Here is a 22,373-nt window from a genome sequence, read left to right as displayed (position 1 = left end):
TCGCTCAGGTCGATCAACAAGTCAGAAAACAGTGAGGACAAGAGATAGCGAGGAAGGGGCACAGAGCAGCGGGGTCGAAAGAAGGAAACAAGAAACAGGAGGTAAAGAATATGGAGGAATTATATCAGATTGTCCATTCGTTCACTTCATACATCATGATTGACATGTTCCATTTGGGCAAATCCGGACACTTCTCTGCAGGCTCAGGTTCAGAATAGCTGCCGCCACACGGCTGTGTCTTGTGCCAGGTTCCTGATATGAAATAGATCTTTATTCGTCTGCAGCTTCATTCCCTTTGATGCAAGGTCCGTTCTCAGTGTTGTTGGGAGTGTGGAAGGTGGCCGGCTAAGGATCGTTTTATCGTCCTTTGTTTGTCGGCAGTAGGATGTAATGGCAACTTGTCCTGGGGACTCCTTGTCCACTCTGCCGAGGTTACGGAGTAGTCGTATCCAAACAGCTTTTACCAGGACAGTTAGTGGTTGCGTCTCTGTTCTGCAATGGATGTCATCGTTGCTGATTATTTGTAGGTAGCGGATGCCCACCACGACTCTCTGGTGTCTTCCACATGTCGAGTGAAGAGTACACAGCTGAGAGTCTGAGAGGCCCCATGTGCCTGCGTTGTACATAAGCAGAGGCTTAATGAAGGCTTCGTAGAACCTCACCCGTAGCCTTTCGCTGACCAGATGTCCGCGTGACCACACTGGCCATATCTTGTTAAATGTGCCCAAATCAATCTGGATTCGGCGCGCGATAATCATGTTCTTTGTCTCCGATAAAGAATCCAAGCTTGCATGTTCGCCTCCACTCTTGCTCCACTCGATCCTTCTTCTTCTGGCCAGTAGTGCATTCTGTTTTGGCTTGGTTAACCTTCAGGTCCCAGTCCGCGAGGCAGCCGCCAACAATAGGAATGATCGAATCCAGGTACTCAGAACTGGTGCTGACAAAGTCCACATCATCGGCATAACCTAGGGACGGCGCCAAAGTGAGGGTGATGTCCAGATTAGGTGAAGGTGGGATACAGGAGAAAACATCGCGCAGTGCAGTCTCGAGGTACATGATGAATAACACGGGCGACAGCGAATCACCTTCTGGGATGCCTGATGTTGTTGCGAATGGTCGTCTTTGGGTGTTTTTGATACGTGTTGATAGCTTTGTATCTGAAACCAGGAGCTGGTTTTCAGGGCACCTCATCTGGCTCCACGAATGACCGCAGAGGATTGACGAGTTTCCTGCGACAGATAGTGTCAAGAGCGCGAGACATATCGATACCCAGAATACTGATTCTGTACTGTAGGTGCTGGCAGCGCGCAGCGATCCACGGATAAGCCCATACTACATCTGTAGTGCTTCTATTTGGTCTGTAACCACTCTGCATTTGCCATTATAAGCTTGATCTCGGGGGTTATCTCATTTCTGCAACGAGATTAACTCGCTACTGCCAAGTGTTCGGTGTTGTCCTGTCTCAACGCACATGGTATGCAGTTCAGCCAGATATGTGAAAAGGCAGGCAGCTCATCTTTGAATAATTCTGCTCGGAGTTTGCCTAGCCCAGGTGATTTGTTGTTCTTAAGCCGTGTTGCTAGGTTCCTGACTTTTATTTTTCGATTGGTCTTTCCATTTTGCCTATGTGATAGTCAGCCATGCTCAGTCTGTCTTGGTCGCTATTCGAGAGAGCAGCATTGAAGTGCTCTGCTATCTTTTCAGCCAGTTCCTGAGATTGGACGATTTATTGGCGATAAACTGACTACATGGAACAGCCATACATAGGGCGATGATAAAAGAACACATGGGCAAATAACCAATCAACAGGCTAAGTACGCAATAAGTGAGCGTTGATCACGCGCAGGATACTAGTCTAGACGTACTGTACTATTAGTGCATGCCATTATGTGGTTCCTGCAGCTGGTCACAACTGGTACATGCATTGCATTCACGCATGGATAGCTCCGTTCAATCTGCGCACGCATCCCGTACACTCACGATAGGTCTCGAAAGGCATCCTGTTGCACCCACTGGGCTACACTGCATGTGACTGTAGTGAACGACCACACAGTTACCCTACCCGAAGCTCTACGGACGGTCAGCGATTACAGCCATATGGCTGTTAGAAGTTGTCCAATGTGACTGCATTGGGCGAGCGTTCGGGATTATTCAGACGGTCCTGCAGCATTGCTAGATTTCTTGTTGAATCGATATCAAATCAGGTACTGTTCATGTTGCCTTGTTTGGCCAGAAACGCAGTTGCGTGTCCATTCCCTGCAAGGTTCATCGAACACGACGGACACGTTGCTTCACCGAACGGAAAACCAACCAGTAAGTTCTGAGTCTATTGTTCTACTATCAAACATTGAGCAGGCAAAACATTTCAAATGCCAATCGTTCTCCTTTCGACATGGCCATGACCATGCACTGTACTGTATAACTATCGTTTCGACCTTCTGATTTCGGAAATTCTTTTAGCACTACCCTGAAGCATGCATTGTGAGCATAGTATCTGCCTTAGCTGGCCATAATGCACCAGATGTCTGTCAGCCGAGTCAAAATCTGATAAATAAGCGATACACCCAGGTTTGTTTAGAACAATCCAGGTCCGCTTTTCTGACCGTTATTCTACCTTGCAAAGTGCTCGTGATTAGGCAGAACGGGATCTGCACTGCACACAACAACCAACGCAAACATGTTGCAATTTCAATGGGGGAAACTTATAATCTACAATGTTGCTGTTCAATAGGCGTTCCGTTCAGAAAGCAACACGAATGCTGCTATAACCTCCCGGGAACCAACGACAGCCAGTGACAGCAGCTGGAATGAAAATGCAGTTTCCAATAGTTCTAATTCTCCCAGGTAAGGCTGAAATACTGCTTGACCATCTTTCCGGCTGATATTATCTACATTGTATTTTTGTCCCTTTCCATCGCCATCATAATATTGGGCAAGTCTGCCCATTTGGGTTGCGACGTTAAATGAAAACAAACAGCAACAACAGCAACAACAACAACGACAACAACAACAACAACAACAACAACAGCAACAACAACAAAAACAACAACAACAACAACAACAACAACAACAACAACAACAACAACAACAACAACAACAACAACAACAACAACAACAACAACAACAACAACAACAACAACAACAACAACAACAACAACAACAACAACAACAACAACAACAACAACAACAACAACAACAACAACAACAACAACAACAACAACAGCAACAGCAACAACAACAACAACAACAACAACAACAACAACAACAACAACAACAACAACAACAACAACAACAACAACAACAACAACAACAACAACAACAACAACAACAACAACAACAACAACAACAACAACAACAACAACAACAACAACAACAACAACAACAACAACAACAACAACAACAACAACAACAACAACAACAACAACAACAACAACAACAACAACAACAACAACAACAACAACAACAACAACAACAACAACAACAACAACAACAACAACAACAACAACAACAACAACAACAACAACAACAACAACAACAACAACAACAACAACAACAACAACAACAACAACAACAACAACAACAACAACAACAACAACAACAACAACAACAACAACAACAACAACAACAACAACAATAACAACAACAACAACAACAACAACAACAACAACAACAACAACAACAACAACAACAACAACAACATACCCGTACACACTGGTAGAAATGCAACAACTGGGGACGCACTTACAACAGCAGGCGCTGGTGGTGCACCAGTACAGCCAACATTTACTCAGGGTGCTGCTGGGAGCACAGGATGCGATCCCCGTCAGAACAACTGGCAAGAACAGCGGCGAAGGAGCAATGAATCAGCGGCGCACAGCGATCCCATTGCCCGGGCAACAAAATCCAAAGTTGTGTCTGTCTACAGAAAAATGGCCACAGAAAACCCCGACCCCAACACACTCACTGGAACACATCTTCCCAAGCGATGTGCCTTCTTTATCGGGAATGTTAGCCTTGGAAGTAAGGCACAGTCCATTGTCATCTGGTGCACTGATAGGGGCGCTGATGTATACGCATGCACAATTGCCGAAACCCAATACTTTGGTACCTGCTATTCACGCGTTTCTGTCGCGGAAGAGTTTGAGCAAACGCTGCTTGACAAGGAATTCTGGCCCGACACCATTGCGCACACCGTCCGCAAATGGCGCTATGCCGACTCCGCTAGCAAGTGATGGGTCCTTGGTTACCTAGCCAACAGCTAAATCCTCTTTCCCAACCCTTTGTGCCCCACGCAAGTTCATCACACCCTTCCGCTCATTGCGTTACATATTCTTCTATATCTAGTGGTCATATTCCACTTGCTAAACCATTCCTTCCTGATTCTGGACGACAAACTACTAAAACTCCTAATCAACAGCAGCTCCACGACGCCCCTTACAACAAACTAATGTCGGTCTTCACCCCGTTGAGCGCTCATGCTTTCCCGTTTTTCCCGGACCACGCAAATTCTATTAACATTGTAACTATCAACTGTCGCTCTGTAACAAACAAACTTCCGGAATTGTACGCAATATGTCATGCCAACAAGCCCACCATAATATGTTTAAAAGAAACCTGGCTAAGCCCGTCACTTTTATTCAGTGTTCCAGGCTACACATGCTTCCGTAAAGACAGATCTACACCCAAGAACCTGAGATCAAACCTACGTGGCTATGGTGGCGTGGCCATTCTCATACGTGATGGGACATTTCCACATTGCACCCGTCGCCATGACCTTGATTCTCCCCAAAGCGAGGCCTTATGGCTTAAGCTTGGTGTACCGGCAGGTCTCCGGGCCAATCCGCTACTCATTTGCTGTCATTACCGCCCCCCTTACAATCCCTTCTTGATATCACCTCCTTTTGCGACATACTTACCGACAATCTGTGTTCCTTGGACCTCTCTTTATTTGATGTTTTTCTTACCGGTGACTACAATGCCCACAATTCTGACTGGTGGAGTGGTGACACCACATCGCGTGCTGGTACGGAGCTATCACACGTGTTCTCTAGCTTTGGCCTCCAGCAGCTTGTCAATTTCCCCACCCGTGTCGCTCCGAATGGAAGACTGTCCTGTCTGGACTTGCTTGCTACGAACCTCCCCCTCTCTGAACGCTCTGCTAACGGTGCTGCCCCGCTTGCTGCATCGGATCATTTGGAAGTCATTACAACGCTAGCCTACAACATTGCCACTGCTAACACCTCTTACAACTGCTCTCAGACTCCTACCCCTCCGCGACATGCCTTCCGCAAGGTTGCACCCTCCACTTGGTCAATCATCAACTCTGCACTTTTTGCCTGTGACTGGCATCTTTTATTCACCTCCACTACTGTTGATGAAGCTGTGGAGAAGTTCACCACAGTTCTTGATGACGTGCTCTCCTTCTATGTGCCACCATACGGAGCAAGACCCGCTACACCTAAACATGACAGCCACCACCCTCGTCAGTCCAGCCGTAACCCCAAGATCCCTTGGCTCGACAAAGATCTCCAAGGTGCAATTAAACTCAAATACGACTACTATAGCTTAAGTAAGAAGTACTCCACCTATGCTAATATTTCTTTATACAAAAACAGCGCAGTCTGGTGAAGTCATTGTCACGTTCTAAGTATCGAGCATATTTACGTTCGCTCACTGCCACCCTATCTCACCCCTCTTCCAGGCCTAACCTGTATACCTTTGTTCGCACTCAAAGGACAACTAGTACACGTCAAGACATACCACCGTTATTGGCTTCCAATGGTTCGATGGTGACTGACCCCAAGTCTATAGCTCATACTCTCAATACGCAATTCACATCAGCTGGTATTCAAGACGACCATTCCTCTCCAATACCACCTCTGCAACGTTCTGCGACTGTGTCTTCTGATCTGCGCTCTATACATACCACCACATCATCTGTTCGCAGCTACCGAAAAAGACTAAAAAGCAACAAAAGCCCTGGTCCTGATGCCCTACCAAATGAAGTTCTCAAAGTTCTGGCTCCATATCTGGCGTACCCACTGTGCCTTATATTCAACCTGTCCTACTCCTCCGGCGTATTTCCTGATCGTTGGAAGATCGCTAAGGTCACGCCCATCTACAAGTGTAAAGGCTCCCGATCACAAGCCTCAAACTATCGTCCAATATCTCTTCTCTGCTCCCTTTCAAAAGTATGTGAAAAGGTATTTTACGACCAGTTATATTGCCACATTTCACCATGCCTTAGCCCTTCCCAATCTGGCTTTCGGCGCAACGACTCAACCTCTGACCAACTAGCTCGTCTAGTACAAGACATTGCCACCCTTCGTGATGCTCGACACCATATTGCTCTCTGTTTCTTTGACTTGGCAAAGGCCTTTGATACTGTCTGGCATCGTAGCCTCCTTCCCAAGCTACATATTGTCTTTGGTGTGTCTGGCCCTGCTCTCTCCTGGCTGGAGTCCTATCTGAGTAGCCGATCACAGTTTGTTTCTGCCCTCTCCATCAACTCTGATCCTCTACCAGTGTCTTCTGGAGTTCCCCAAGGTTCCATACTTGGACCTCTTTTGTTCGTAGCATACGTAAATGATTTACCCTCTATAGAGGTTATGCGAAAGGATCACGTGCAGGCGGTGTGCAGGCGGCCAAAGCGGCCGCGCTCCGCAGGGGTGGCAAAAGAGATGAAAAGTTCAAAAGAAGTACATGTGCCTGGAATAATTTCACGAAGGAAATTTCCTGTATCGCTGTTACGTTCCTCTTCTGTTCTTTACAAAGGACTATTGTACGAACGCTGAATCAGTGGCCATGACTTCTCCTAAGTTTTCAAAAGTGTATGACGAGTTAGTTGACTCCAGCAAATGCCGGTACCGTGAAAAGCTCGAGCGCGTTGCACCAGACTCGAGTGATCCGTACCTGCCCAGAAGTATTTTTTTAGAGGAAGATAAATTTCCACTTGTGGACTATCCCGATATTTACAATTTATTGGTCAACGCGCCCAGCCCCTACACCAAGGAGCAGCTCAAGGCCTACAAGAGCTTGGAAGGGTACAAATACCTTGTCAGTGGCTGGGTCGGCGATGTTCGTGCGTTTCCAGCGTCCGAATCTGACACATGTGACAGCAAGTTTGTCATCGCCAAAGTCCGCCATTCCCAGTCAGTTTCCGGCACCCATCTGCAACCCTGGATTGCTGCGCAAAACGACGGTAGCGTGATTTGTGCACACTGCACTTGCATGGCTGGTCTTGGTGAGTCTTGTTCTCACGTTGCTGCACTGTTGTTTAGCTGATTCAGAACACAGGAAGCACTTCATTGCCGTGCCAATGGTCAACTCCTTCAATGAAGGAGGTGGAGTATGCCAGGATTCGTGACATAAACTTCACTGCACCCGACACTAAGCAGCATGGGAGCAAGCGCCGTAGGTCGGAGAAGAAGGTCCCTGCTGATATTAAGCAACCCTCCAGTGCTGAGCTGGGTGAACTATAGGAAATTTATGTCAAGCCGGTAAACCGTCATTACTCTACCTTGTTCCCGGGTTCTGCGATAGGTACGTACCTTCCAAGCCCGAGGGATATCCACCCATTTTGGATTTATTGTACGAACCAGACATGCTGGATGCTAGTTTTGGGGACCTGCTCGTTCGTTGCAAGGCAGTATTTCCAGCGGTCTGTGTTTCAGAGGAGGAAGCACGCGCTGTGGAACAGGCAACGCGGAACCAGGCAGATTCCAAGGCCTGGTTTGAATTTCGCGCCGGCCGGATCACAGCTTCAAAGTTGAAGTCTGCCGTTCGCACGGATATTAGCCAGCCCTCTGCGTCCTTAGTCCGCTCTGTGTGTTACCCTGAGGCACACAAGTTTCGTAGCAAAGCCACACAATGGAGATGTGATCACGAGCAGAAGGCAATTGACAACTATAGTGAACATGCCAGTGCAACACATCAGAAGGTTGAAGTACTGCCCAGTGGCTTTGTAATTCATCCCGACTATCCATATCTTGGCGCTACTCCCGACTCCCTTGTGCAGTGCTCCTGCTGTGGCAACGGCGTGGTGGAAGTGAAGTGCCCGTACGGGTGCCGAGACAGTGGTCTGCATGATGCTGCCGATTCAGGGAAGTTCTGTCTAGTAAAGTCCGGCGGAGCACTCCATCTTAAGCAAGACCACATGTACTACTACCAAGTACAGCTACAGATGCTTGTGTGCAAGGTGCAGTACTGTGACTTTTTTGTGTGGAATGAAGGTCAGCTGTTTGTGGAGCGTATCTCTGCAGACACAGATTTCATCCGTGAAGCGGTAGCAGGTGCCAAGAAATTCTTCCAGTGGGCTGTTCTCCCAGAGCTTGTTGGGAAATGGTTCACTAAGACGTTCTCCACTCTTCCTGCCGATGCGTCTTCAGCGGCTACATCAGCCTCGGAACCACTTGGTGCTGCCAGTACAACATCTACTGCAGATCAAGAAGGCCCTCCGGAGTTTTGCTACTGCAAGTCTGTGAAGGCTGGCGAGGTACTGCGATGTTCCAACAACGATTACAGTATTCGTTTGTTCCACATGGCTTGTTTGCAGCTGAAGAGTAAGCCAAAGCGCAAGAACTGGACCTGCCCGGAGTGTCGCAAGATCAAATCTGCCACTAAATAATGATATGCATGTACAATTACAGTGGTAGCGACTTTGGCGACAAGGTTATAGGAATGTTGGTCGCTAAGCACAACGTTCGTCAGCCTACTCAAGCTCAACTGCCTGAGGGGTGAATTCCCCGAAACTCTGTGTATTGAGCAGGGAGTGGTGCTTTCTTGCAGGTTTGCCGGAAGGAGGGCTCGAGGGACTTCTTCTCTGCTCTGGATGGCAGTTGTGAGTCAGTCAAGTGTCTGGATGGAAGTCGTGAGTTTGTCAAGTTTCTGAATGGCAGTCGTGAGTCAGTCAAATGTCCAGTCAAGGCGGCAGAAAAGCTCGACCTCTAGTATGGGGTGCAACCAACTTTCCATGTACATAGTCATTTTTGTCGTAGCATTTGTAAATCCAAGTCTCAAGCATTTGAGAAGTGATTTTATTCATGGAGCCTGCTATTCTGGTATTTCTAGAGTTGCATTTTCAACTTTTGTTCTGCTGTGCCTTCCACGGTACTTGCTGTTGCACTTGCCACGTGTGTGCATACAATCGGTGGCTGGGCTTTCACAACGATTTCCGTTACCTTTCTTGTATTTCTTTGCTTGCATGTATCTCTGAAAGACCATAATGCTGATTCGTATTTGTGGGTCCCAGGACATGCGTGAAGACCACTCACTGCTTATGCATGTGAGCAGAGGAACTCCATCATTACACATCAAACACTTCGCTCTTTTACGTCTCTTCCGGGTGATGTTGGCATAAGTTGAGTTGTTCTTTGGTGCTGGGCATACTACATCTGATGGTACATCGCGCACTACCTAGCACCCTAAGTTGGGTTTCAGGGCTAGTCATAATTGTTATATTGTGTTGTCCCTATTTGGACCACGAGTCATTGTATTGATGCAACAAGAAACGGAGGCATGTCGTGAGTGATGATAGAAGCCATTATTATTACTATTATTATAAGTCTGTTGGCTTTGCCATGACCAAGCAAACTTGGCTAGCCAGACAAAAGAAACTAGGAACAAGCGAGGTCAATGAGGTGAACACATGCGCATGCAACTGCAGAATAAGTAAAACAGAAATATAATTGCCGGTATATCCAGACAGTCCTAAAAACAAACGACATGTCAACTATTTGCTTCAACAGATACTATAAACGGATGAATATTCGTTGGTTTGAGGGAAAAGATGCAAACGGGACAAGTTTGAAGACAAAATTGACTGTCACCACCAGGACTTGAACCAGGAACCTTCGCTTGAGGCCAGGGAATATAGATAACTAGAAAAATTGACTGTCACCACTAGGACTCGAACCAGGGACCCTCGCTTGAGGCCATCGATGCTCTAACCACTGAGCTAACTTATGGGGTAGCTGTCATCCCAGCAGAGGATGAATATAGATAAGAATAAATAGAAAAATTGACTGTGACCATCAGGACTGGAACAGGCAGGGACCTTGCCTTCAGGTCAGCGATGCCCTAACCACTGAGCTATGGTGTAGCTGTTATCCCAGCAGAGGATGACTATAGATATGAATAAATAGTTGATAAATATGGTGGTAAAGACACACCTGGCAATATGGCGGTAAATCCACGGCTGCCCACACACGCTCTCTAGGCTGCAAAGTTCTGGCAAAGAGCTCTCCGTCTCACCACCACCACCATCAGTTCGCGCCTGGCGTCTAGTCGATGCATGGTTAGCGGTATCCGACATAGCAGGCTGGTACATCAAGTAGCGCATGGCACATAGAAGAGGACACAGCAACGACATAGCTCGATTGCGACGTACGTCTCGTCCCCGCTGGACTCATCAGGCAATCTTCTTCTTGGATGTCTTCATACGGAGCTTGACTCGGGAGAATCAATAGAATAAATAGTAATAATAATAATATATTGATAATTGAAATGGGAATGGGATGAACTTGAAATTCAAGGGTAATAATAATATTCACTGGTTTGAGGGAAAGGGTTAATAATAAATATGAATAATAATAATTTGAAACTCGGACTCTTAACTCGTATCCATATGTCCTTTTCTCTTCTACAATAATAATAATAATAATAATAATAATAATAATTAAAAAGCTTCCGTGGAGATAAAAATGTAATCAACGCAATAAATAGAGTAAGCTGCGCACTCAGTACAAACACCATAAGCAAAACTTGTTTTCATGTAAATAAAGAAGCTTGTTCCTAAACGTTTTCGTCGCCATCTCATCAGAGGATTACTGGCAAATCAACAAAAGCTCTTAACTCAATATATATACGCACAATGCAAGTAATAATTTAGACCCTAACTAGCGCGATAAAATGAGAGCTGAAAGAAACATTACACCATTCAACGATATCAGGTGACAACAGATGCGATAAATTCACCACTAGAAAGTTACCATGCAACCACAAACGAGAACTACTGATCTAAATTCACAAACAATTTCAACGTAAACAAATTCTTTTTCTGCCTACACAAAATCGGCTTAGTGGTAAAAATGTAAATAGACTCCAATACACGCAAATACCTTTGACTACGTGAACGAGACCAAACAGAAAAGCAATCATCAGCATAACTAGAACGACAATCACTATTCTGAACAAGATGGTTGGCGATAGAAGATTCATACACCCTAACAACGCTACTAGAACCAGTACATACTTTGGAATTACGTGACAATGTAACCGACCTGACATTCCTTGCCGCTACTGCCAATCCAGACGAGGCCGATGTAGATGTCAGTACCAAAGGCACGTCCGTTACTGGCACTACCTGCTGCGATGATGCTCCCTTTGACGTTCCAATGGCTGTTGATGTTGATGAAGAGGAGGAGGGAGATGAGGAAGACGCTGACGACGACGATGACGACAACGACGGAGACGATAAAGACTCTGCTAACCTCGCCCTAGAGCGAGTCACTGGTCCCGCAGACACACCATCCGGTGGCTTCTTCGATAATAATAATAATAATAATAATAATAATAATTTGAAACTCGGATGTTGAGCCATAAATAAATGTGGAAGAGAAAAGGACATATGGATACGAGTTAAGAGTAACTCTCCATCACTGTAACATGATACTATATACAGTCAGAAAGTGCAATAACTAGGCACAAAACTGACAGAGTACTGAAACATTCGACGTCCTGACACCTAGCTTCAACACATCTCCGTAGCGCTAACCGACAGCCTTCCAACTTGGAAGGTTCAAGGTTATGGAAAAGACCAAAGAGGGGAAGGCAAGCGCAACGAAAACGAGCAAAAGCTACAGTCCCAACGGAACAAAGAATGTCGATTGTTACTGGACGATGACGAGACCAGTACGATATCTGACAAAGCGGTCTAACTACAATTCGAAGCAGCAAAGCAGCACACCACCCAACTTGGGTGAGTCATAAATATCAAAGATAAGTAAAGAAAGGGAAGCTTTGCGAAAACGAATTGTACAAGCCGAAAGCCAAACTCCTACAGTACTCCTCATGCATGACATTGTGATGGACTAGTTGACTACTTTGCTGCTTCGAATTGTAGTTAGACCGCTTTGTCAGATATCGTACTGGTCTCGTCATCGTCCAGTAACAATCGACATTCTTTGTTCCGTTGGGACTGTAGCTTTTGCTCGTTTTCGTTGCGCTTGCCTTCCCCTCTTTGGTCTTTTCCATAACCTTGAACCTTCCAAGTTGGAAGGCTGTCGGTTAGCGCTACGGAGATGTGTTGAAGCTAGGTGTCAGGACGTCGAATGTTTCAGTACTCTGTCAGTTTTGTGCCTAGTTATTGCACTTTCTGACTGTATATAGTATCATGTTACAGTGATGGAGAGTTACTCTTAACTCGTATCCATATGTCCTTTTCTCTTCCACAATAATAATAATAATAATAATATATAAATAATCGACGCGGAGACAACAATTTTATAATAGCTATAAAGAGAACAAATTCTGCTGTCATCGCCACACTACAACAAAGTCATGAAGGTTTACCAAAATCGATTTTAAGTCATGAAGGTTTACCAAAATCGATTTTCTTGTCACAATCATCAGTGGAAAGCCGTGATGATTGTGACAAGAAAATCGATTTTGGTAAACCTTCATGACTTTGTTGTAGTGTGGCGATGACAGCAGAATTTGTTCTCTTTATAGCTATAATAATAATATAGCAATCATTACAGCTGACAAAGCGGCATGATATAATTTACTCAAAAGGTACGATGGACTCACAACAGTTGCACAGAGCACAGCAGACGGTGACAACCTTGTCAATGAATGCACATGATGTAGCTTTATCGTCATGCATGAGGAAAGCAATGGGCAAAGTGCCAGAGAGGATCGTGTATTTCTGGCGAAGCATTCCAATCACTCGCTCCACATGGATACGGACGCGTGTCACTTGTCTAGCACTGTCCAATTTCAGCCTGGAGAGTTGCTTCTTCCCCTTCGTAAATGGGGGCATCACCAACTCTGCGCAGAACATGCCAACACTGTCTTCAACAGTGAAACCACGGTCAGCCAGCACCTGGTCACCCGGATGTAGGTGACTAAGCAGACCGCAGTGCTCTGTGATGAACTTGTCTGAGGCTCTCCCGCCCCATGCATGCGAAATAAATGTAATGACACCTTGTGGCGCGACGCCAATCAAAAACTTTGCAATGTTATGGCTTTTATAGTGAGAGTACGTTTGAGCTCTTGCCATCAGATCAGAAGGTCGTTCACAAAAAAACTTCAAAGCAGTCAATAATGACAGCACAGCCCGGGAAATGCTTACGAAATTCAAGTGGCAGAGTTTTGCGTAGTTCGTCCCTTTCCGGCCATTTGACAAGTGGTCCCAGCATCACATGCATCACCCGGATCCAGCGCTGGAAAATCCGGCACACGGTCGACTGGTGAATGCCGAATCTGTACGCCAAGTCTTGGTCCCGACAATTCAGCCGAAGCTTCAGGAGAACAATCAAGAACTGCTGGAAGAGAGAGAGCGTGTGGCGGTGGTGCTGTGGAACTCTCTTCCTCACGTGTTCAAGTATGCCCATCATGGTCATGCAAACCAGTGTAGAAGAGCACCTTCGCGTTGTCTTTCTCGAACGACTCGATTGACAAGGTGTCACCTTGTCATGGAGCGTTTGGCGTCCGTTTGCTTTCCAGGACCAAACGGTTGTTTGTCTCCTCCAGCCGCGTCAAGTGCTCCATATCCATGTCAGTCTGCGATGAGACACTGGAGACTGCTACAGGATCAGACTCTACCTCTGCACCATAGGCACCAGGCAAATCTGCCATTGCCTCTGTGAAGTCATTCCCGGAGGCGTCCACTTTCATTGGTGTCTGCGTCTTGCTCTCCTCGAACGTCAGCTTCCGCTTCGCTCGGCGTTCATATGCCACCAAATCCCTCTCCGCTTTACGCTTTACATGAGTCCCGACATGTTCAAAAAGTTTCGGAACGTAAGCGGGAGATAGTGGATCGTTGCTCTTCTCTGCGCCTACGAAATGGTCTGAACAGATCCTGCTACTGTCAGTTGGCTTCCAATTCTCTCGTCTCAAAGCCGCAACCCATAGTTTGCGCCGCTCGTCCGCTACAGGAAACTTGTAAAACTTCACAGCCGTTCCAGGATCGGCACGATTGCTACATCCGACGGCTGCACAACTCTTCGGCGTGTTGAAGGCTAAAAACTTCAGCAAGTGAGACACCAGCGGAAATCAAAATAAAAGTGAGGAACGACATGTCGACAACCAACAACAAATTTTACTTTTCCTCTCAAAGACGAGTAAAAAATAGATCAAGCAGAAACGACTTCATTTTGCCACCCCTGCCACTCGCAGCCGCCTTGGCGCTCCTCGTGACGTCATTCGCATAACCTCTATAGACCCAGGTGTCTCGTTATTTGCTGACGATACAACCCTACTGTCAGCATCCTCGTCCTCAGCGGCTCTTGTACCTCGAGTGTCGGCTCAGATATGCAGTGTCCTACGCTGGATGCAAACATGGCGACTTAGACCCAACCTGACTAAAACCGAAATAATGTTCCTTCCCCCAATCTCATCCATGTCGCTTTTACGCCATCCTGATTTCCCAGAATTCATAAAGGTTGTTTCCAACCATAAACACCTGGGAATAATGTTTGATGATCGTCTCTCTTGGTCTTTCCATATTGATGCTCTTTGCAGCCGTTCAAGCTCTGCCCTAGGTGTTATACGTCCCCATTGTTTCCATCTTCCTTTAACAATTGTAAAATTTTGTTTTACAAACTGTATATCCTGCCTCTTTTCATGTACGCTGCTGTTAGCTGGTGTGGCTTGTCCTCGGTTCTCGCTGAGCATCTCCAAATCCACCATAGAAACTTCTTCGTATCCTGTTTAGTCTACCTCTACTCTTCTGCTTCCCTGTATGTCCTTGAAAATGCTTGCCCACTGTCGACCCACCGTCAAACATTAATTTGCACTTTTGCTCACAAATTTAAACTAGCTCTACATCCTCCTCATCTTAACGTGTATAACTGGTTCCGAATCACAGATGGCTCCCAGACAAGATGCTCTGTTGCCCTCCCCTTGGCTAAAACGTCCTCCCTTGTACGCTCTCCACTCTTTGTTGCTTACTCTGCTTGGCTTGCGCTGCCCGCTCCTACGCGCAATGCCAGTACCCTGGACGCATTTTAATCTGTTCACTCGATTCACCATCACCTGTCCCTCCCATGCTTCTCCGTCTTGACAATTACTTTTCTTCTTTTATTCACCATGGTTGGTTAACACCCACATCTCCAGTACTGGCTGATTTTCTTCTCATGCCATGAGGTGTTGTCTATAATAATAATAACAACAACGACGACGACGACGACGACGACGACGACGACGACGACGACGACGACGACGACGACGACGACGACGACGACGACGACGACGACGACGACGACGACGACGACGACGACGACGACGACGACGACGACGACGACGACGACGACGACGACGACGACGACGACGACGACGACGACGACGACGACGACGACGACGACGACGACGACGACGACGACGACGACGACGACGACGACGACGACGACGACGACGACGACGACGACGACGACGACGACGACGACGACGACGACGACGACGACGACGACGACGACGACGACGACGACGACGACGACGACGACGACGACGACGACGACGACGACGACGACGACGACGACGACGACGACGACGACGACGACGACGACGACGACGACGACGACGACGACGACGACGACGACGACGACGACGACGACGACGACGACGACGACGACGACGACGACGACGACGACGACGACGACGACGACGACGACGACGACGACGACGACGACGACGACGACGACGACGACGACGACGACGACGACGACGACGACGACGACGACGACGACGACGACGACGACGACGACGACGACGACGACGACGACGACGACGACGACGACGACGACGACGACGACGACGACGACGACGACGACGACGACGACGACGACGACGACGACGACGACGACGACAACAACAACAACAACATCAACAACAACAACCACAACCACAACCACAACAACAACAACAACAATAACAACTACAAAGACGTAAAGACTTAGCCATCTGATTTTTCGATTACACACTACGGTATAAAGCGCTGCGTCTACGTCCACGTTAGGAGTTTGTGGTCGGTTATAATGATGATCCGTTTTCGGGGTGAAAACGGGAGCAGAAGAAACCGGAGACGTAGACGCGGTATGGAGAGGGGGTGGGGGGGGGTGTATACGACTTTCTGTATGAATGTGCGTATCTCCCCCAGCCTTTTTTCGAGCGATCCTGTACTTCAATGATCGTGTGTTCATATAATAATTTCTTTTTTACTCTCTTTCCCACTCCTGTGTGCAGCCACACCATACGTGCTCCCACCCCTAACACACCTTTCTCACATACACACGCACACAGCAACAACAAACAGCCTCTGCGGGAACAGCAGCAACAGCAACTACACTGCACTTGCAAAGTAAGAAGAAAAAAAGAATGCCTCAGCCGGAGCGCGACGACGACGACGACGACGACGACGACGACGACGACGACGACGACGACGACGACGACGACGACGACGACGACGACGACGACGACAACAACAACAACAACAACAACAACAACAACAACAACAACAACAACAACAACAACAACAACAACAACAACAACAACAACAACAACAACAACAACAACAACAACAACAACAACAACCACAACCACAACCACAACAACAACAACAACAACAATAACAACTACAAAGACGTAAAGACTTAGCCATCTGATTTTTCGATTACACACTACGGTATAAAGCGCTGCGTCTACGTCCACGTTAGGAGTTTGTGGTCGGTTATAATGATGATCCGTTTTCGGGGTGAAAACGGGAGCAGAAGAAACCGGAGACGTAGACGCGGTATGGAGAGGGGGTGGGGGGGGGGTGTATACGACTTTCTGTATGAACGTGCGTATCTCCCCCAGCCTTTTTTCGAGCGATCCTGTACTTCAATGATCGTGTGTTCATATAATAATTTCTTTTTTACTCTCTTTCCCACTCCTGTGTGCAGCCACACCATACGTGCTCCCACCCCTAACACACCTTACTCACACACACACACTCACATACACACGCAGACAGCAACAACAAACAGCCTCTGCGGGAACAGCAGCAACAGCAACTACACTGCACTTGCAAAGTAAGAAGAAAAAAAGAATGCCTCAGCCGGAGCGCATGCTCCTAATATCTCGCATTTGCGAGCAGCAAATGTCAAGTCATGCAAAAGAAAGACAAAAAGAACTACATTTCACGTTTCTTTCCTACGTCAGCCAACGAGAAATGAGGCATTTTCTAAAAACCGGACTTCGTGCACGCGTCAGGAACTGTGCCTGTCTGCTGACAGGACCATCCGTTTTGTTTTTCACCATAGACGTAGAGGTAAACGGGAGTCGGAGAACGTAGTGTGATAACGGTCTCAGCATTATACAAACGTTTTTGGACCATTATCGGCTGGACCGTAGTCCACTTTACACTATGCCATTAATGCTTATCTACATTGTTTAAGGAAGTGCACCCATTTTTCAAGTAGTGTCCAGAAGAAAGACAATTTGATAGCGGTTCTAATCTTTTGCTTGGACACGATAAGCCAAACTTGGCAACGCGCCAATTGTATGATCACGTTGCCATACCGACCAGCAGAGCGATGACGCGCGTTCAGCTTAGCTTAATGAGAGAGAAGGTCAATCACGGCAGAATTTAGTCAATTACAATTGGTTTATTGTATTCACATGTGGAAAGAAGGTCTGTCTTCACCGCTGTTATTGCCTTGAAATGTTTATTAGTAGTACTTTCTGTTGTCTGTCACGAGAAAAAGAATATGGATGCAGTGAATGGGATTTTCGGTCTTTGACCACTCGCTGGTGAGCTGATCTACTCACCTCCCACCGCTTTAGGAGCTGCGTCTGCTCCTTGATCCTTGATATGTGGTGGCGTTCCTACGGATGCGGAAAACTCGGTTTCCAGCCGAGTCTCACGCGTGATTTTTTTCTTTTTCTTTTTCTGTTGTCTACTGGGACGTGACACCGATCGAAGAACGCTGGAATGCGGAGACATCAGCAGACACGCAAGAATAGTGACAAACAAAGTCCTGAAATCTGTTTTGAAACAAATCAGACTTTCACCATTTACCTCAACCAAGGACCATGCCGTTTGCTCAAGTACCACGACGATTCCTGATGAGTTTTGTACGACAACTTGTTCAAATAATACGCGGTAGTACCTTTTATAACTCTTCTTTGAGCCGATAGCTGGTAACTTTCTAATACGGGTGGACCTTTCGATTGCTCGATTCTGTTTATGGAAAGCCCCTAGACGGCTTGGAAGCCCAGGAGCCCTCCCTATTCTTGGCCTTTAATTACCCAGGTAATCATGTTTTTATCCTAACTGATAGAAACTTGGTTGTGAGCAACACTGGCTCACACTCAAATCACTGCTTTTCACCAGAAAAATATTTTATTTACATCTGCTGGGCGTATGCAGTCAATGTATGGTGTGCCTGAACCTCAACTTTTTTCCTCCCATTGAACAGCATTCTGTTACCGTGCTGCCACCCTTATTTTACATTTGCTCTGTACTGCTCCTGCTCATTTTTTCTATTTTCGTATTTTTCTGTTTGGCGCGCATGAGTAATGCTGAGGCCGAGACGCCTGGTCGGTTTAGCTGCTCTTGCCCCGCCTCCGCTGCTTCGGCTGTCATCGCTATGTGTATCTCTGTGCGTTTTTTCCGGCGTTTGCACCATGATGGTTTGTGGTTGTCTTGTATAAAAAAATCAAAAATTCATTCCTGATGATGGTTATTTCATGACCGAAACGTGGAAATAAAATATTTTTCTGGCGAAAAGCAATGACTTGAGTGTGAGCCAGTGTTGCTCACAACTAATTTTTTACGTATGAGGCTGCGTGATTTGTCCTACAAGATATTAAACTGATAGAAACGTCTTCGCAATACAAAACATGTGCGCGACAATCGTATTGCAAAGACGTTCCTACCAGTTCGAATAACACTCATGGTGACCTAGGTCAAGCATATCGAGGGCTCCTGGGCTATCAAGGCTTCTCCTTCACAAACCCAACTGCGTGAAACCATAAAGCAAAAACCGAAAGACTCAACCCAAATGGCAAAATCTAAAACACTCAATTGAATTATAATATTGAACAAAACGTCTTGACAAGAAAACTTTACCTATTTGGCCTACACGCCTCTGTCCCTGTCAGCACAGCGGGCGGCAATATGCTTAAGGTAGCAGTACTGGAAAACGGGTGTCAGATTTAGCCAAAATATCAATTTCACGGGAACTGCTTCAAGTGTGATTTTTCTGAAAGAAGGAATACCAAAGGGTCTACAAATGAATTTTTTTGGCATTCGAACCAGCCAAAGCAGAGATATGGCCCTTCAAAAACTGAAAATACCCGTCAAAATTTCAAAATTGCACTGATCAGCTGATCGATGTCAATCTATTTCGAGAGGGTTTCTGTACAATATCAGCGCATCCTTGCCAATCTCGGCCTGATTCACACTATCTGTCCAGCTAAAACCAGTTTAGAGCTGGGCTGAGTGTCGCGATCGCCACATTACATGCAGCGCCTGCCTGGCCTGGCCCAAGCTAGCTGGGCTGGCCTGCACTCAACCCACGCAATTGTATTTTCAAAAATGATAAAAAAATTCTTTGTTCTCAAACTGTTTGCCAATGCGACGAGCGTTTGTCAGCGACGTTGGAGCTCTGCGCTTGAGTTGTTGTGCTGGCGCTACTTGGTCAGGAGACGGGTGATGAACACAAACGAAGGTCGCTCAGCAGGCCAAGGAAAAGCAAATTTCCTAGAGTTACGTCCAAGCTCGTCTCAAATCCTGAAGTATTTGAGCCAATTGAGGGGAGTGAAAGCGAACACGAGTCGCAGGCTGATGGAGCTGGTGAGGGCGTAGAAGATGACTCTGATCTTCCAGCTGATTTTTTATCCAGTGATGCCTCGTGTGATAACGATGGAGATTAGTCTGAAGAGGATTGCGATGATATTCCATCAGGAATTCGATTTGTTCACATGGAGAGCTTACAGCAATTGGTGACGTCAGCGTGTGTATGTAGTAATTATCAAGAGGGCAACCTGACTATCAAAGATAATTTTCGTCATGGCCTCGCCTCAACAATTAGTTTGCAGTGCGAATCGTGCTGCTCATCAACCAGTGTAGCCCTGGCAGAAAGACACCCACTTGCTAAATTGTACGATATAAACCGCTGCCGCAGTGTGCTTGCCATGCGCCTTATTGGTAGTGGACGAGAAGGTCTGAACAGTATCTGTGGGATATTGGATATGCCGCCTCCTGTTAGCAATTCTGGGCACAGCGATGCACTACACACTGCTGTGGAAACTGATGCTAGGGACAGCATGAAGAGTGCTGCACAGCGTCTTCTTGTTCGGCGAACAACAGAACAGCATTCCCACCCGGAGCATGTTGCAGTTAGCACCGATGGAACGTGGATGAAGCGCGGATTCTCATCAATGTTTGGTATGCCAACTGTTGTGTCCCATGAGACAGAAAAGGTTCTGGACGCGGAGGTGCTATCAAAACTCTGCAGTGGATGTGAAACTTGGAAGAACAGATGGCAAGCAAGAAAGATTTCTAATGCTGAGTACGAACAATGGAAATGTTTTCGGCTGTGCTGGAAATGATGAGCTGCTCTAAGTTTCACTTGCCAGCTCTGGTCTTCTCAAGTTGGATGAAGAGAAGCAGTATCACAGGAGGAGAAGGTCCAGTGAGGAGCAAAAGTCAGCCAGGAAGAGAAGAAGAGCCATTCGAAAGGGATTTGCTGACACGATACAGCAAGCAGAGGTAGTCACATACATTGCTGGAGGGTTTTCAGAGTGCCAAAAGTTAGTGTTTTTTGGCCTTCCGACCAAACTTTGGTACACTATATCTCCAGACTGGCTCATCACAGCCCAATAAACCTTATATGTAGATTGATCAGTGGAAAATTTCCCAGATGCTGAATATATTTATAAAGCCATAGTTTTTTGTTTGGCGGATGTTAGCTGCCTCAGTAGTAATAATCTTTTTCGACGGTGACGGGCGTCTTCACAGATGATGTTGACTGGGTGGTGCTATTTGTGTCCTATCTCCAATCTGTTCTATTCAGCATCTGCTACTATTGTAGACTGTCGCTTATGATGCATTTTTAACACTTCAGCTGATATTATGTTGCTGCTAGCATGTACCAAAAATCTGAGATGACGGCATTTTTTTACTCTCCAGTGCAGTGAACTTTTGGGACGATGCGAAGTAAATAAGTTCAAGGTAGTACTTTTATTAGGTGGTGGCGTGAATCATGAATCTGTGCTCAAAGTTTTGTGGGAAAAGATCCACAGACACCGAAGTAATACCCGATTTTAGTTGTGTGTATTTGCGAATGGCATATTCCAGTACTGCTACCTTAAAAGGAGCTCCGACTCTGTAGTGGATGTGAGAGGCTATGCAACCCTTAAATCATGTGACTACCTATCATACCAGTATTAAGAATTCAGATGTGTAGAAATCGTGTAGTGAACTGACGGACAAACGAAAAATCTATATACACATTTATCTCTTTTAAACAGAGAGGTTCCAGGCTGTCAAATATAGTGCTCAATTCCGGAAGACAGATCTAGTTCAACCAATAATAACAGGGTCACAAAGGTGTTTTTATGCCGAGTTTCATGCAATAAGCGATCATCAGAAAACAGTGAAGAGTAAATCTGAATACTGGTTTATAACCACAAAGCTAAAGTGTAAATGACTCCCTTCTACTTGTGTCTGGGGTGCCACCTTCTCTGTTGAGCATGCTCTCTCTCTCTTGCCCCACTGGTGGTTTCCTGACGCTCCGCCATAATGAGGTACGGGACATCATCGCTGGCCAACTGAAGAAGGTGGCACACAGCGTAGAAGTAGAGCCTCATCTCCAACCCCTCACCGGCGAGCTTTTCCGCTACCGGACACCGTCCACTATCAGGCCCGTCTGGATGTGGCAGCGAGTGGCGTTTGGAAAGGACGGTTTGAACACGTTTATCTTGATATACGGGTGTTTAACCCATTCGCTCCTTCGAACCGTTGTTCTTCTCTCGCTGCTCGCTATCAAAGCCACGAGCGCGAGAAGCGTCGCAGGTATGGTCAGAGGGTGCAAGAAGTTGAGCGAGCCTCCTTCGTACCAGCCGTATTCTCACCCACAGGTGGACCCAGTCGAGCTGCTTCCGCTCTT

At 46.6% G+C, this 22,373-nt stretch overlaps 1 protein-coding gene across 1 annotated transcript in view; it reads left to right on the top strand.

The window, feature by feature from the left end:
- The first annotated feature begins 2,147 nt into the window (after positions 1 to 2,147).
- The window catches only part of LOC135812523 (uncharacterized), a 32,590-nt gene continuing 12,364 nt past the window's right edge, over positions 2,148 to 22,373 (top strand). Inside the window, exons 1-2 of the mRNA XM_065325855.1 lie at positions 2,148 to 2,313; positions 2,732 to 2,844. Of these exons, the coding sequence (XP_065181927.1) occupies positions 2,808 to 2,844 (37 nt within the window). The 5' untranslated portion in view covers positions 2,148 to 2,313; positions 2,732 to 2,807. The remainder of the gene's footprint in view (positions 2,314 to 2,731; positions 2,845 to 22,373) is intronic.

This window comes from Sycon ciliatum, chromosome 3 (genome assembly GCF_964019385.1).
Source record: "Sycon ciliatum chromosome 3, ocSycCili1.1, whole genome shotgun sequence".
Classification (NCBI taxonomy): domain Eukaryota; kingdom Metazoa; phylum Porifera; class Calcarea; order Leucosolenida; family Sycettidae; genus Sycon; species Sycon ciliatum.
This window is presented reverse-complemented; position numbering and strand designations above follow the sequence as displayed.